The 14048-nt window shown below is 40.6% G+C and overlaps 1 protein-coding gene and 1 long non-coding RNA gene across 4 annotated transcripts in view; one reads left to right on the forward strand and one right to left on the reverse strand.

Moving 5' to 3' along the window:
* The first annotated feature begins 5508 nt into the window (after nucleotides 1-5508).
* On the forward strand, nucleotides 5509-6376 carry LOC133274648 (uncharacterized). The gene is made up of 2 exons (XR_009745201.1): nucleotides 5509-5859; nucleotides 5969-6376. It is a non-coding gene; the product is annotated as an uncharacterized LOC133274648 (long non-coding RNA).
* A 1318-nt stretch (nucleotides 6377-7694) lies between these two features.
* Nucleotides 7695-14048, reverse strand: part of AKT1 (AKT serine/threonine kinase 1) — a 76483-nt gene continuing 70129 nt past the window's right edge. For all 3 annotated transcript variants that reach the window (XM_061464152.1, XM_061464150.1, XM_061464151.1), the window contains exons 13-14: nucleotides 9712-9814; nucleotides 7695-9009 (exon numbers count right to left, since the gene is read on the reverse strand). In XM_061464152.1, coding sequence (XP_061320136.1) covers nucleotides 8930-9009; nucleotides 9712-9814 — 183 coding nt within the window. In that variant the 3' untranslated portion in view covers nucleotides 7695-8929. The remainder of the gene's footprint in view (nucleotides 9010-9711; nucleotides 9815-14048) is intronic.

The following is a 14048-nucleotide window of genomic DNA, read 5'->3' on the forward strand; positions in this document are numbered from 1 at the left end:
TTGTGTTCCAGGAGTTTAGCCAATTTTGTTGAGTTGGACTGCAGGTGTTCTGCACCACTAGAAAAGTGGATTAAATAGGTCTTGGGATGTACAGGCTGAGGTAGTGAACTTGAGGATGCTGAAGGTTGGTGTTAGTTCCCCATATTTTAAAGAGTTGTCTAAGAGTTTTGAAAAGACTTTGTAAACATCTTCCATCAGCAATTTTTAGTCTTATCAGGGATTTAACTGTAGTTTTATAGAGAACTCTGGCTAGGTTAATAATCCATGATGAAAAGATAAGTTAGAGAAAGGACAGAGAAATGGTCTGTTTTGCTTTCCCCAGGTTTCTTATGTTTATCAGCTGGTAAAACCATGCAAATTCAGGGATACCCTGGAATGGAAATAAATGCCAGACATCTGGCAAGACTTTTTTAAGCAACTGGCTCCCCTCAAGTTCTGCCAAAGACATAAGAGTGTGTGATGAAAGGTGCTAGGCAGTTATCTCCTTCTTACCCTAGTGATTTCTAGTTGTGCTTCTGCAGCAGATTGATACTAAAAATAGGAATAGGAAATAACTTCAAATCTCATGCTCTTTCCCTTGGTTAGACCAGCATTTCATGCAAAAATACAGAAAACTTGAGAATGTATACAGACAGTGTGAAGTCATCCTATAGGTTTGGATCAGGTGAAAAAATTAAACTCACCTAGCTTTACTACATTAAGGAGCTTTAGTATCTGAACTAACATCTCATTGAGTACAGATAATCCATCCATCCCTGAAGTCACATACTCAATTGGTTTTAGTGTTTCATTTCTTCTAGGACTGCCACCACACCCAGGCCAGCAGCAGGCACAATTCTGGCCCCTACTGGAGGCTATAGCCAGGACATTTGCATGCTGATGGGAGACTTCCCTACCTCCTGTTGCTCATTATATTTGCATTTGTCTGAGACACCCAGGAAAGAGGGTCTTGCAGCTTCCCTGCACTATTTAAAATGGAGCTTCGATGTATATTGGTTCTCTGAAGTCTCCAATGAGCATTCAGCATCAGGACACTACCCAAGAGAAAATAATTATTTGTAAGGGATATTATGTCAGTTTATAACACACCCTTTAGAAGGGACTGCAGAAGACCAGAAACAGGCTAAGGTGGCATAAAAAAGAATCAGAGAAGGCAGGGGAGAAGCAGATGAAAGTATCCATTGTTCCTTGGCTGCTGGGAAGAGACAGGGAAAGGAGTGTCGTAAGGCAAAATAAAGAGCTGGAATTCAGACAAAACTGATTCAAAAAAAAGGGAGAGGGGACAGAATAGAGCAGCCTGGTCTCTACAGGTAACACCCATCAATCTGCATCTAACCTCCATGCAGAAGGGAAGTGAAAGCCCACCTTCATGTGCCAGCTTTTTTTCTGCTCCCAGGAGAGATCTGCTCTGCAGAAGACGGACAGATGGCATTGCTATTGCCTGTGCTCCTGTGGGGGATTTTTCCAGATGGGGAGTTGGAAGCTTCTTTGTGTTGCTACAGCCTTCCTCTCCAGCAGCCCTCGGGTGTCCGTGGCCTCCACCAGCCTGCGCACCCATATCATATGCTCCTCAGACCTGTGCACACAGGCATCTCCGTGCTGTGAAAATTCAGCTGAACCCGTTAGGAAAATACGCGTATTTACATCTAGGGCTTTCTTTATATTCCAAAAGTATCCTTGTTGACTTTTCCTTTCTTGTAACATGCACCTGCATTTTTTCGTTACTCAGAGATAGATAATAAAAACAGAGTTGCCAGCAGTGATCTGAAAAGCACGTTGAAGTGACTCCTTTGTAGAGGAGAACCCCAGGCAACACTGCATCACACACATTAACTTCATTGGTGATATCCTATGTCAGGATACCTCTCCCTGCTCTGACATAGCACAGGTGTTTTTCAGTGTTACCTGGAAAACCACTGGGCTGCCCAGGAAGCATCACCCTCATCACAACTCAGCTGCTTACTAGAATTAGAAACAGTCAATCCATTTTAAACAACAAGCAGCCACCTTTGATCTCCACTTCCTTAACAGCTGAGCAAATGAGCACAGAAAGTAAAACTTTGGAAAGGTAACACAATTTCAAGTTTTACAATCAAGTAAAGGGGTACTAAGTTTAATCCCTTTATCTTAGTTACACATCAAATTTATGACAACATCACCTGTGTAAATAAGTACATTTTGTTCTGCTTGCTTGCTTATAGTTCCCTTCCTCTGCAACTTTGCAGTTACACCAAGTGACCTTGTTCACTTTGTTTTTGCAGTTTCATTTTATACTCATGACTGGACAGTCAACAGGTATTCTTGTCCTGTTTTGTTTCACTTCCCCTAATAATATTGGAATAAGGAACAATTGCAGCTGAACATATTTTATGGAAAGCTTACTATATGCTGCAACCATGGTAAGGAGCCTAAAAATAGTATCACTCCATTTTTCATTATTAAGGGTCATTAAAGGGCTTATGTTTTTATCTTTCTGCACATCCATAAAGTCTTTAAAAACCATTGGAGGAATTTATCAAATATATTAGAAAAGATCATTAGCTAAAGTCACTGAAATGCTGTATCATCTCCAGGCCTGTGTGTGTTTGTTGGAAAAGGTGTTGCAGTTCTCGAAAGTCAGAGCTGCACTTCACTGAATTAAAAAGCCAGTTTCATGGTAAGGAGCCTCCACAGCACAGACTGTGCCCACAGCCATGCTGAGGCTCTCGCTCAGGCACAGCTGACGTGTGGCAAGCTGCTGGATTCAGTTCTGTCAGGACACCCAAGTCAACCCGGCGTTAAGAGTTGGCAAACTGGAAACATATGCAAATCCTCAGGGTACAGATGTGCAGCTCCAGGTGCAAGCCACCTTAAGGGAGCTGGCAGCTCCAGTCTGCATGAGAAACAACTTCTGAGTGACTTGTGTCAGACAGGTGAAAAGAACATTAAAGGAATCTATTTTGGGAATGACGCTGTGGAAAGCAAAAGCTTCAACCACCAAAACCAAGCAGAGATGAAAGTGCCTGACAGTGAGTGATACTGTTACTGCAGCCTTTCCGGAACAGCCAAAGGATCCTTTTAGAGGGCAAATTCTAATGCAAAGTAGACATCATCCTTCACCTGCATCCTGGGTCCTGAAAGAATAAGTATCACTCAGGGTTTTCTCTCCTAATCACACCAGGAGGAAACCTAAGGTCCTGCCAGGACCCATGTCTCAAGGTCAAGTGTTGGTGTTCCTGCTTTAGAGGAATGCACCGACAACCTCCAGTCCAGTAAGTGACAGTACACCAGATATTACCACATACTCGTCATACCCTGGAGAAAATTACTTACAAAAATACTATGCAATAAAATATGTACAGGTCCAACAAAGATAAATACTTTGCTTACAACAGTAAGTGCAGTAAACTTGGGATGACCAGGGGCACTGACAAAAGAGAATGAGAAAAACCCTCAGGATTTGTACTACTGGAAGCATCTCAAAGCAAGGCTGGTGCTGAGTCACATAGATTGTATGAAAGTAGTAGACAGGCTGTGTCAGTCTGGAAGTACAAATACATACCAGAGATGACTGAGAAAACCCCCACAAAGAATGTCCTTCACTAAAGCTCCTGCTCTGAAGTCCAGGACCTAAATAAATCATTAAGTAGACTCAAAGATGAGTTGAGGTTTGCTGGGTTTCTGGAGACTGTTTAGCCCAGCACCCCTGCTCCAAGCATGGTCAGCAAGACTTCCCCAGAGGAGTCCAGGATGTTCCAATCACTCTAATTCAGTAAAATGAAGGAAGACCAGTATTGGTGGGCTTGCTTTTTCCCCAAACAACGTAATGTTTACAGCATGTATTTTATGATCATTTTAATCTGATTTCAATGATTTCCCAGGCACTGCTGAAGATCACAATCACTATTTTTTGTTCCAACAGAAGTTTTCTCAGTATTACACAACAGTTCTCTGGCTAACAGCATCAGTACTGTAAGAACACAATAGGGCAAGGAAATAGATATGGTAGAGTTGATGAATAACTAAAGATCACAACATTTGGGGTAGGAATTGTGGCTCCTGTTTCTGTGAAGAACTTTCATTCTTGTACTCAAAACAATTATAACATCTTCTGTTGGGTGAAAGATTATGCATTATTTTCAAACATACAGAACTTGAGAGACCCCCCAGAATTCAGAGACACGGCAGCTACCATCTGTGTTGTCATCTTGAAATAAACTCAAAAACTTGACAAAGATGCAAAATACAAGTAGTTATGGTATATGACTGAGGACATGAAGAAACAGTGTGGGAAAAATCATAAAAATGGAATCTTAGCATAGATGGGGGTTACATTAAACCTGGGAAGAAGTTCAGAAAGTCCATCTCTAGAGACACAGGTAGTGAGCAGTAACAGGCAGACAAACGCATGAAGCCGTGCTTCAGTGAAGGAGAAGCTGAGAACCAGCCAACAAGGTTGCTGAAAAACCACAGAAGAATGTAGTGTTTTCACATGCAGAGTCCTTGATCTGGTCCTCAAGAACGAACCCACCATGCTCACAACCCAGGATGGCAACCAGCAGTTACAAAAGTTAAAATTATTGAAAAAAGGGAAAGAAGTAGCACACAGGGACTAGTGTAACACAGTGGTTTTGTTTAAAATTATTTCAGACAGAGAGCAACTAGTCATCACCCGATTAGAATGCAACATATGTTCCATTAGACAGCTACCAAACGTCTGTACACTCAGCTGCATCGGGGATAATAAGCTCCCGTTTGCTATAGGCACTGTGTGTTCTTCTCATTTTACTTCTAGTAGCAATTAACCTCCCTGTTATTAAAAAAACGAGCCAATGTGGAAGACAAACACACAAATTTGCAACACCAAAGAAACAAGGTCCTTTTACATTCACCCATTTCTTTGAATGCGCTTTCACCTCTGAAGCTTTTAGATACAGCGAAATAAATCAAACCTTCCTCCTGAATTATCATTTCCCAAAGTTCTCAGGCAGAAACCCACGCAACTCCCACAGGTGCTTTACGTGTGTGGGCTTCTTTTCCGCAACTCCATCTCCTTGGAGTTTGCATTCCCAATACCGGCTGTGACCTCCAGTTGGGACCACTATCCTAAATCCTGTTCCTGGAAATAAAAATCTGAATTAGCATAGGTGCTCTAAAAAGCAAAGGGTATCTTCTCTGACAAAGATTTAAAAAAAACACAAACAAGTAGGAGTATGAAGAATACAGTGCTCTCATACTGAGCATTTAAATGCACATAAGCAATCAAAGTAGCAGACAAAAATTGACCCCACTTGAAGCAAAGATCATCTAAATCAAACAATCACAGGAAGATGTTGCCCTCAAACCTCCAGAAACTACTGTCATTTGTTTCTCAGAGGAAAACTGGGAAAGAATACAAACAGCAGCTGAGATTTTCAAGGCCTGCATGAGAGCAGTATAGCAGCTGGAGAGCACATGGAGGTCACCTGCCTGAGGGGTGATGCCACAGAGGGTAAAACGAAGAAAGAACAGTTTATTGTGGGAGGTGAGAGGTCAAGTTTGTGCAGTTAGGAATGCTATAATCCATGGTAGGGAGAACAGCCTGCCATATCCTAATGGGATTGTACTAGATGTTTCAGTAACAGACAGAATGTAAAATGGAATTTGCAGAATTACCTGCCTTCTGCCAATGTCTCTTAACGCCATACAGCACAAGCAGCAGCGTATGCCTGTTTCAGCCAGTGCTTAGCTGACCTCATCTTCTGACTGAAGTCAGAGGCACATGGAGAACTCTTTGTATTTATTTGCTCTTGCAAAGGTGGCTTTTTCTTTTTTTTCCTATTTTTCTCTCAGTCCAAGCTTACAACCAAGTTCCTGGGCTGCACCATATGTGTACTACCAGTGTTCTACACTTGGGCCGCACCACAGAATCATAGAATAGAATCATAGAATAGTTAGGGTTGGAAAGGACCTTAAGATCATCTAGTTCCAACCCCCCTGCCATGGGCAGGGACACCTCACAGTGAACACCATCTTTGCTGCAATGTTCAAATGCCAGAGCAAGGTGACATTTTTCAGTGCCAAAAGAAAGAATGAGGAGGTTTTGGCTCTACAGATAGTTAGAAAGGTTTTGGGTTTTCAAATAAAGGAGCTGAAGAAGCTGAAAGATTTAAGCAGCATATATGGTACAAAAAACAATCTGAAGTGAACACCACTCAGGTCACTGACTTTTGGATTAACGTTTCTGTGCCAAATCTAAAGAACAAGTTTTATGCCTGCAGGTAGGAGCTGTAACACCAGTAATCATTCAATTATAGACAACAGGCAGAGCCTTTTGAACAGTTACAGGCAAAATGGGGGAAAATATCCAGAAGACCTGAAGACCCTGCATTCAGGTGTGCCCTTACAGCTCTCTTGCTGTCAATACTACGATTCCCAGACTTCTTGACAGCTGCATTTTTTTTGTGAAGTTCCATTTTATATGTGGGAATTAAAAATCCATTAGCAACAACTGGCAGAAAAACACTGTTCTGAGACATAATCAGTCTGAACAGAACAATCCGATCTATGTCTCTTCCCGCGTTTGAAAGACCAGATTTTCCTGGAGCAGATTAATGGTAACCTTTGCTCACTCATGTTGCCTATATTTGGATGCATGAAGTGTCTTAGTTCAGAACTTGTCAGGGCATGTAGATCTGAAGAAGAGCTCTTTGGACTTCATCCCTGGGCTGGCTGGAAAGTCAGATGAAGGCTTGGAAGCAAATGAAGCAGTGCAGTTAGGAGGTCAGACCTGCAGAATGGGACAGGCTGTTCAGCATCATACAGAGACACAGATCCCTTCTTTCACCTTCCTGGCATAAATGTGCAGTAAATTGTACTTGGAATTACAGCATATTCCCTGAACCAAAAAAATGTTTTGGATGTTTAATGGTTTAATAATGTTGCAACATCTGTGCTTAGTTTGAAGCACACTGCAGTTGTTCTTGGGTGCTTTTTTATCCTTCTCTGTATCCTTGTTCGAAAAAAGACATTCCAGCCTTGTATAACTACCTCCTAGAATCAATTCATACTAGTCCCTAGAAAGGAAGCACAGTATTATATATTGTACACTGGCCCAAAAGACTGGAATAGAAATACTTTGAAGATAGGGCCTGAGTAACACAATCTCACTGGCATCAGGGGGCAGCAAAATGAGGCCTGTCCTCATTCACCTCAAGACAAAACTACTTCTGGTACAGGCTGTACTTCTTTTAACAAACAATTTCCAAAGTTATCTTTGCATAATGATCAGCACAGAGATGAAACAACGGAGGAGGGGCAGAAAAGCCTGAATCCCTCCAAAAAATCCCTCGGTGACAGGCACATCAAACTCAAGAAACTGGAGCAGTTCTTGCATTTCTACAGATTCAGAAGGCTCCTACCACAAGAAATAAGAACCTAACTTGTTAAAGCAATTTTTATTTAAGTATTTGGAGGGAATCATGAGTAAAAATACTAGAGTTGAATGTTACTAAAAAAAAAGGAGTCAAGGTAATGGGCTCTCTGTGCAAACATAGCAGTTTCTGATAGAAAGGGGAAGCGAAGGGTTTCATAACATACTCCCTTTCAGGTAAAAAAATTAAATGCTAGTTAACTGCAGTACATGTCATCATTTTTATACACGCAAGAGAATGAAAAAGAAAAGGTAAGTTAAGAGAACGCAACCTACAATGGAATAAATTCATTCACAGCAGAGGCAGAGTAAGACTGCTTTTATGAAAATTACAAAGAAACATGATACAACAAAAATAGGGTGTGGGGAATTTTCCACTAAGATTAAAAATGAAAAACAAAACCAAAAAAAAGTAACTTTTTGAACACCATTATTATTCAAACACATATGAAGTTTCAACCTAGTTTGTTTCTTATACATGGGAAACACTGTTAAAGTGAATCTTCAAGAGTGAGAAGGCACCATGAACTGTCGGCTGATACCTTTAATGCACACTCAAGAAAGAAGAAATGATCTGGCATGATGCAAAAAATCATTAAGTGTTTATATATATTCATATATCTTTTCATAAAAAAAAAAAAGTGGCAACAAGTCATTACTTCAGTGCCAAAATGTCCTTTTGCCTGCCTGACTCACTGGTTAAGATGATTTCTCACTGAGACCTGGGTAGCATTTTTATACAGTTGTGAAAGTGGGTGATTTTGCATTGTTGCATTTCATATTATATTGGTAAATCAAGTGTTTTCTAGGATCTGAGAAGCCAATCCTACAAAGTATTCCTAAACACTATGCAAATGGAATAAACGCACTGTCTAAAATGGAATACTCAGCTGTACTACATGGCAATTCCACTGGATTCAGTTTGATATGTAATGTCTTGTAGCAGATGTTATAACAAAAATAACTTTTGCTTTTTGATTTACCTCACTGAGGCCATTAATGCTGTTCCTAAAGTTGGTTTTCTGGAGTTGGATGACATTTTCACTGCTGTCCAAAATGAGTTTGAACCTTAACCCTCCAGAGTTTGTTCACTTTGTTGCTTATATTATTGCACTAGCTACTAAAGTCTTATATCTTCCTATATAAATCTAATTGTTCAGAGTGCAGATTCTATATTTAGATAATGAACTGTATGAAATAAATAAAGTGGGGATTTTCTGGTCAGAGTTGCTGATATGTTGAATACCTTAATTATTTCTAAAGTAAACAGTTTTGGTGTATATTCTTAAAAACCTATAGTCATTCAGCATAAAAGCCTTGACGTAATACTTTAAGAATGGATTTGTTTTCCTTCTCAAAAAATGCATCAAAGAATCGTTTTAAATACAGGATCTGTGAGGCTTCCTACAAATTCATCTAAATCGTAATACAAACACAGTTTGTAATTCAGATAATATAGAAAGTTCTCTAGTGTCCATTGAAGTACGGTCCCCAAAATGCAGTCTGTTTTGTTTCTGAATGGGAAAACATTGCAAAACATTAAGCGGTTCCACTGGCTGAATAGGAGAACTGAGGAAAATGAGGTCTTCTCTCGTTATCTACACAATCCATGCTGTCATCTGAAAAATGAAGAGGAGACAACATTTGCTTCCTGCTCTCTATTTTAAGGAAACAAAGAGCAAGATAATGCATGGTAAAGGTATTTCTGAAAATTTCACTGTCTTTTTCTTTCGTAACTTGAAAGGACAAAGAAACAGAAGTCTTAAATCTCATCCCACTGAATAGGGGCATCAGAGAAGATCCTGGTTGTTGTACATAAACAGTTATTCGGATGTGCATTCAGAACTGCTAGGAGCTGCATTACTTAAATCCATACTCAGTGATCTGAATTTCCAGTAATTTCTATTTCAGAGCATGAAACATGCTCAGTTGCCATGATAATAAAGGGTACTTAGATTCAATATGGACACTGGTCCATATCCAATTGACTGCTTGCATAGACAGTGCATGTGCAGAGATGTACACGTGCAAAACTCGTGAAAAGGATTGTTTTCCAATGGGAATGTGCAGATTTGGAAAAGACAGCAGTACAAATAATGTCACTGTCTTCTAAAAGAGGTTTTTCATTTCCCAACTGAAAAGACACATGGAAAGTTTCACATCAATTTACCAACTTCATGGTCAGATGCACGTATGGAAAACCAGCAAGTTCAAACTAATGCTTTTTCACACGGTCTGAAGAGTAACCTCAAGGTGACATTACAGCATATGCTTTCTGGTGGTCTAGAGAATACAGTGGGAAACATTCCGGAAAACTTTACCTTGGTCAGGAGGAGTGATTGTTATCATCTGTGCTGTAAATTCTTCATCAAAGTATCTCGTATCTGTTTCAGATGTAACTTGTGGCTTAAATGGAGGTACAAGCTGTGAAAAGAATTAAAAATATACCATACATTTACAGGTTCTTGCAGTAGTTTTAAACAGGTAGAATTTGACAAGAGAGTTACAAGCTACAGTGCCTTTTCCTATGTTCCTGAAATAAGTTTAAAAAACACCAGTTCATAAAGAAGGAACCATACAGAGTAAAAAAAAGGTGTTCACTTCCTACTTATGGGGCATTTGAGGCATTTTGACTCTAGTATTTAGTTGCAGGAAGAAAAGCCTAGAACCCTAACGTTACTTCATCCTAATAAATAACATCCTTACAGATGTTTAATATTATATACTGGTTTCCCACCTAATGACACAGAAATTATCATCAACTGCATCTAGTCAGAATTATGCTCAAGAAGGATGAAAAGAGTAATAAAGATGTTCAGTGATACCAAACTGATCAGCTAGACTTGCATGTCATCACAAAGGTCGTAACAGTCACAAAAGAAATCTCAGCTACATTACTGAGCCCATGCAGCTCTGACTACAACTGTGCTGCACGACTGACCAGCCCAGGGGAACTGAGGACAAGGCAGGAGCGGCAATAAGCTTTGATACGCCTGGTCCACAAAAGCAGTCTGATACCCACTCTGAACTTAGAAAAACCGGAGTGCTTACAAAAAACCAAGCACACTTAGCAAAGAACATCCTCCTCCAGTTACACCACAAGTGGCACTGTTTGGTTTTTATTCTTGACACTCACTTGGGCAGACAGGCTAGAAATCATCCATGTGTACCTAGGAAAGCTCTGGCAAGAAGAACTCCAGATGGAGTGGAGCTGCTTGACTGGGGCTGGAGGAGGAGCGCACCTGGAAAGTGGGTGGCAGAGCTGGCTGCATACAGCTGCACAGAGTTGGAACACATACGATTTTGGAGGGCAATGGAGCAGGGGATTCAGACCTCACTCACCTCCCTGCTGCACGGTGGGCTAGAAACAGAATGTAAACACTGTTCTTTGCCCTCCCACAGAGGACACGTAAATAGCTCAGCACTGGGCTTAAGTTCGCCCACCACTGGGGTTAAGCATGGCCATTTTTTAGTATCACAGAGCCACGCCAGGCAACAATCTAGAAGTATGATTGAGGAAGTATACAGCTTTCAATCTGGAACTGCAGGGAAAGGTTTATCAAGGTAAATGGGAAATTGCTCCAGCTGGAAGTAAGCAGTGATCCCCAGACTTGCACTTCTGCTCCTACAGAAACAGTAACAACCCTGACAGAAATCACTACCTGGAAAACACCAACAAAGCTTGAACATACAAAACAGTTCTTTCCCATCCTAACCTTTCGTCCTGTTTAGATCTGAAGAATCATTTGCTTGGCAAGTTGGTAAATAAGAAAAGCACTAGCTTCAAGCTCCCTGTCACCAGAATGATCTTTCTGATTGGTTTCGAGAGCACCCAACAGAGTGTTGTGCTGACTTACACACAACAATGCAATGAAACTCCTTCATTTTCCATGTAAAAACTTTAAGAAATGTAATCTACACATACAACAGTATTTCCAACTACAAAACAACGTTTGCTGTTTAAAATCCATCTTTAAAAATTAAGGTATATAAACATTTTATTATTAAGAAAACACAATTATAGTATGTAGTTGTTGTCTTTTTTTTTTTTTTTTCAATTACTAATGATCCTCTGTGCCCAAAAATGTCTTAGAGGAGCCTGGAAAATGTTCCTGTCAAAAAAACACAAGTATTCAGAAGTTGTCTTAACACCCTGATTTTAAAATGGAAAAGGAAAGAGGATATCCCAAAATCACCTGCTACTCTAAGCCTTCCTCCTGAAGCTATTGGAGAGGGAATGCTTTACATTATAATGGTAATAACATTATTCTCAATCAAGTCACACAAACATATTATATGTAAAAACCCTGTTAAGGATGAGTATTCCTTATTTCACATTTCAGCTCTCTTTTCTTTCTCCTTACAGCTGTTTTCTGCCTATTCCTTGAAGCCAACCCCGGTTTGCCTTTGACTAGTTGTGCGTACATGTGTGTGTGAAGTTCTGTCTGTCCTTTTAAGCTAATGGTGGTTCTGGCACTCACAATGCTTCCGCTTGCTCTGGCTTGCTGTGCACAGCACAGAGTGATTTAGACTTGGGCACTGCAGCACACACCTGAACTACACACATCAGAATGGCTCGGAGCAGCAATCCTAAGTCAGAACACGTGTAATGGGCTAGCATTGCCTGTATCATTTTCCCTTTTATTTCAGTATCTGTTAAAGCAATTTGAGACAGATTATGATGCACCCACAAGACAACTTTTTTTACCCCTAGCTGTTAAATTCAGAACATTAAGCTAGAAACAGAGGGGAAGCCGCAGAAAGCTCTAATGCTGGCTCTACCAAGCAAAGATGTTGCTTTAGTGAAAAGCTGTCACTGCAATAGCTCTGCAGTCCAACTAGCAGAGAGGTACCACCTGTAGCCTCCCACTGCTGGAGAGCAGCATGATACCCGCAGGCTTATGTTGGTTTAAGAGACAAAAAAAGCCAGAAAAAGAGACGTGATTAAAATCTCATTGTGTAAGTTTTGCTTGTGGGTGGGCAAAATACTGTAAATTAAAATGCACCTTTCTTTGCACCAGAGACAAATAACCCTCTTCCAGGAGAGTCTAATGAATATTTTAAATTCCTGGGACAACCCCAGTTATTCAAAACTCATAATTCAAAGCAAAGTTATGTTTCCAAAAAGCTTAATTACAAAGTAAGCATTCTCCCCATTACCCCAAGCCTACGTTCATAAATGTATTCAACATTATCTGGAGACAGTGGGTAACCAAGCTTAGCACACAAACACCTCTAGGCAGCTGACAAAATTCAGCCTTTATCTGTGAGACTGCACTTCAGGTAAATGCTGTAAGATCCTCTTTGGACCACCCAGAGAATAGGCAGCAATTACTCACAGGCTTTTTGGAATCTCTTCATTTGCACAGCATACCTATTTCAGATGTACAAACTAATGGGATAGAAGCAAACCCAGAATCTGGCCTCCCTGGATATGCCAAGGTGAGAATAAGTCTCAGCACACTGCTTTCTCCAAAAATACGTAACATTTGGAGTTTCCTGGTAGTTTCCGCAACAAACTGAGTCGGTGCTATTGCAGGACAATGTATGAAGGCTTTCTCAGTTCTATGACTAAATGAATTGCTTCCAGCCTATGTGATTTCTCCTCCATTCAGGTAACCAGCACTACCATCAAAGAGCAAGTAATTTCACTTAAGACATTTGAGCCATTATCAACTTTTTACCTAAAACTGCAAAAAAGCAGCAAATCCTCAAGTATTCAGCTGGGTGAAAATGGAGATACTTTCCTATTTAGAAAAGTAATTTGGATTTACTTTTTAGGTTACACTGAATAAAGTCCTTGCAAATCCCTCCTGCCCTCATGACTGCACGCAGCTCTCTCTCGAGGGGTGCTCTGAAGGTCTAAACTCCATCTACACTTTCAAGGCACAAAAACTTACTTTATGATTTTTCGGTTCCTTTTAGTCACACAAACCTGTGAGGAAGTGAAAGCAGAGAAAGAAACAGAACACTCCTTATAATTGCATACAGGCGCTGGACAGGTCTCCCACTACTGTACAGGAACCAGCGGTGTTACACTCTATTTTCTTAAGAATACAAACATTGCTAATAGATCACTGTATTAGTAATCCAAAGAATTAAAATTCTGTTTCTGCTAAGTTTTTTACCTGCTTTAACTGACTGGAGGGAGAACCAAACTGTATTTAGAGATCAAATGGGATCTGGTATCACAAGGGGCTGCAGGAGGAAGGAATGAAATCAGGAAAGGCTGGGATTGAGTGAGATCATGTAGCACCAGTAGATGGGAGACTTTAATCACCAGACCCACATTATACTTCACTCCATTTTGAATAATGTTATGGAAAATGTGGCTGCTGAGAATCAAATTTGAGAGGACAATAGTTGGAGTGAGTCCAGAGAAGGGCCATGAAGATGATTAGAGGGCTGGAGCACCTCTCCTATGGAGACAGGCTGAGAGAGCTGGGGTTGTTCAGCCTGAAGAAGAGAAGGCTTTTGGGGAGACTTTGTAACAGCCTTTCCATACCTAAGGGGGCCAACAAGAAAGCTGGAGAGAGGCTTTTTACGAAGGCATGTAGGAACAGGACAAGGGGAAACTGCTTTACTGAAAGAGGATAGATACAGATCACATATTGGGAAGAGGTTCTTTATTGTGAGGGTGCTGAGACACTGGAACAGG

Source organism: Pezoporus flaviventris, unplaced genomic scaffold, assembly GCF_033815535.1.
Source record: "Pezoporus flaviventris isolate CSIRO_AGI_PZ_B2104156 unplaced genomic scaffold, CSIRO_AGI_Pfla_v1 ptg000036l, whole genome shotgun sequence".
NCBI lineage: Eukaryota > Metazoa > Chordata > Aves > Psittaciformes > Psittacidae > Pezoporus > Pezoporus flaviventris.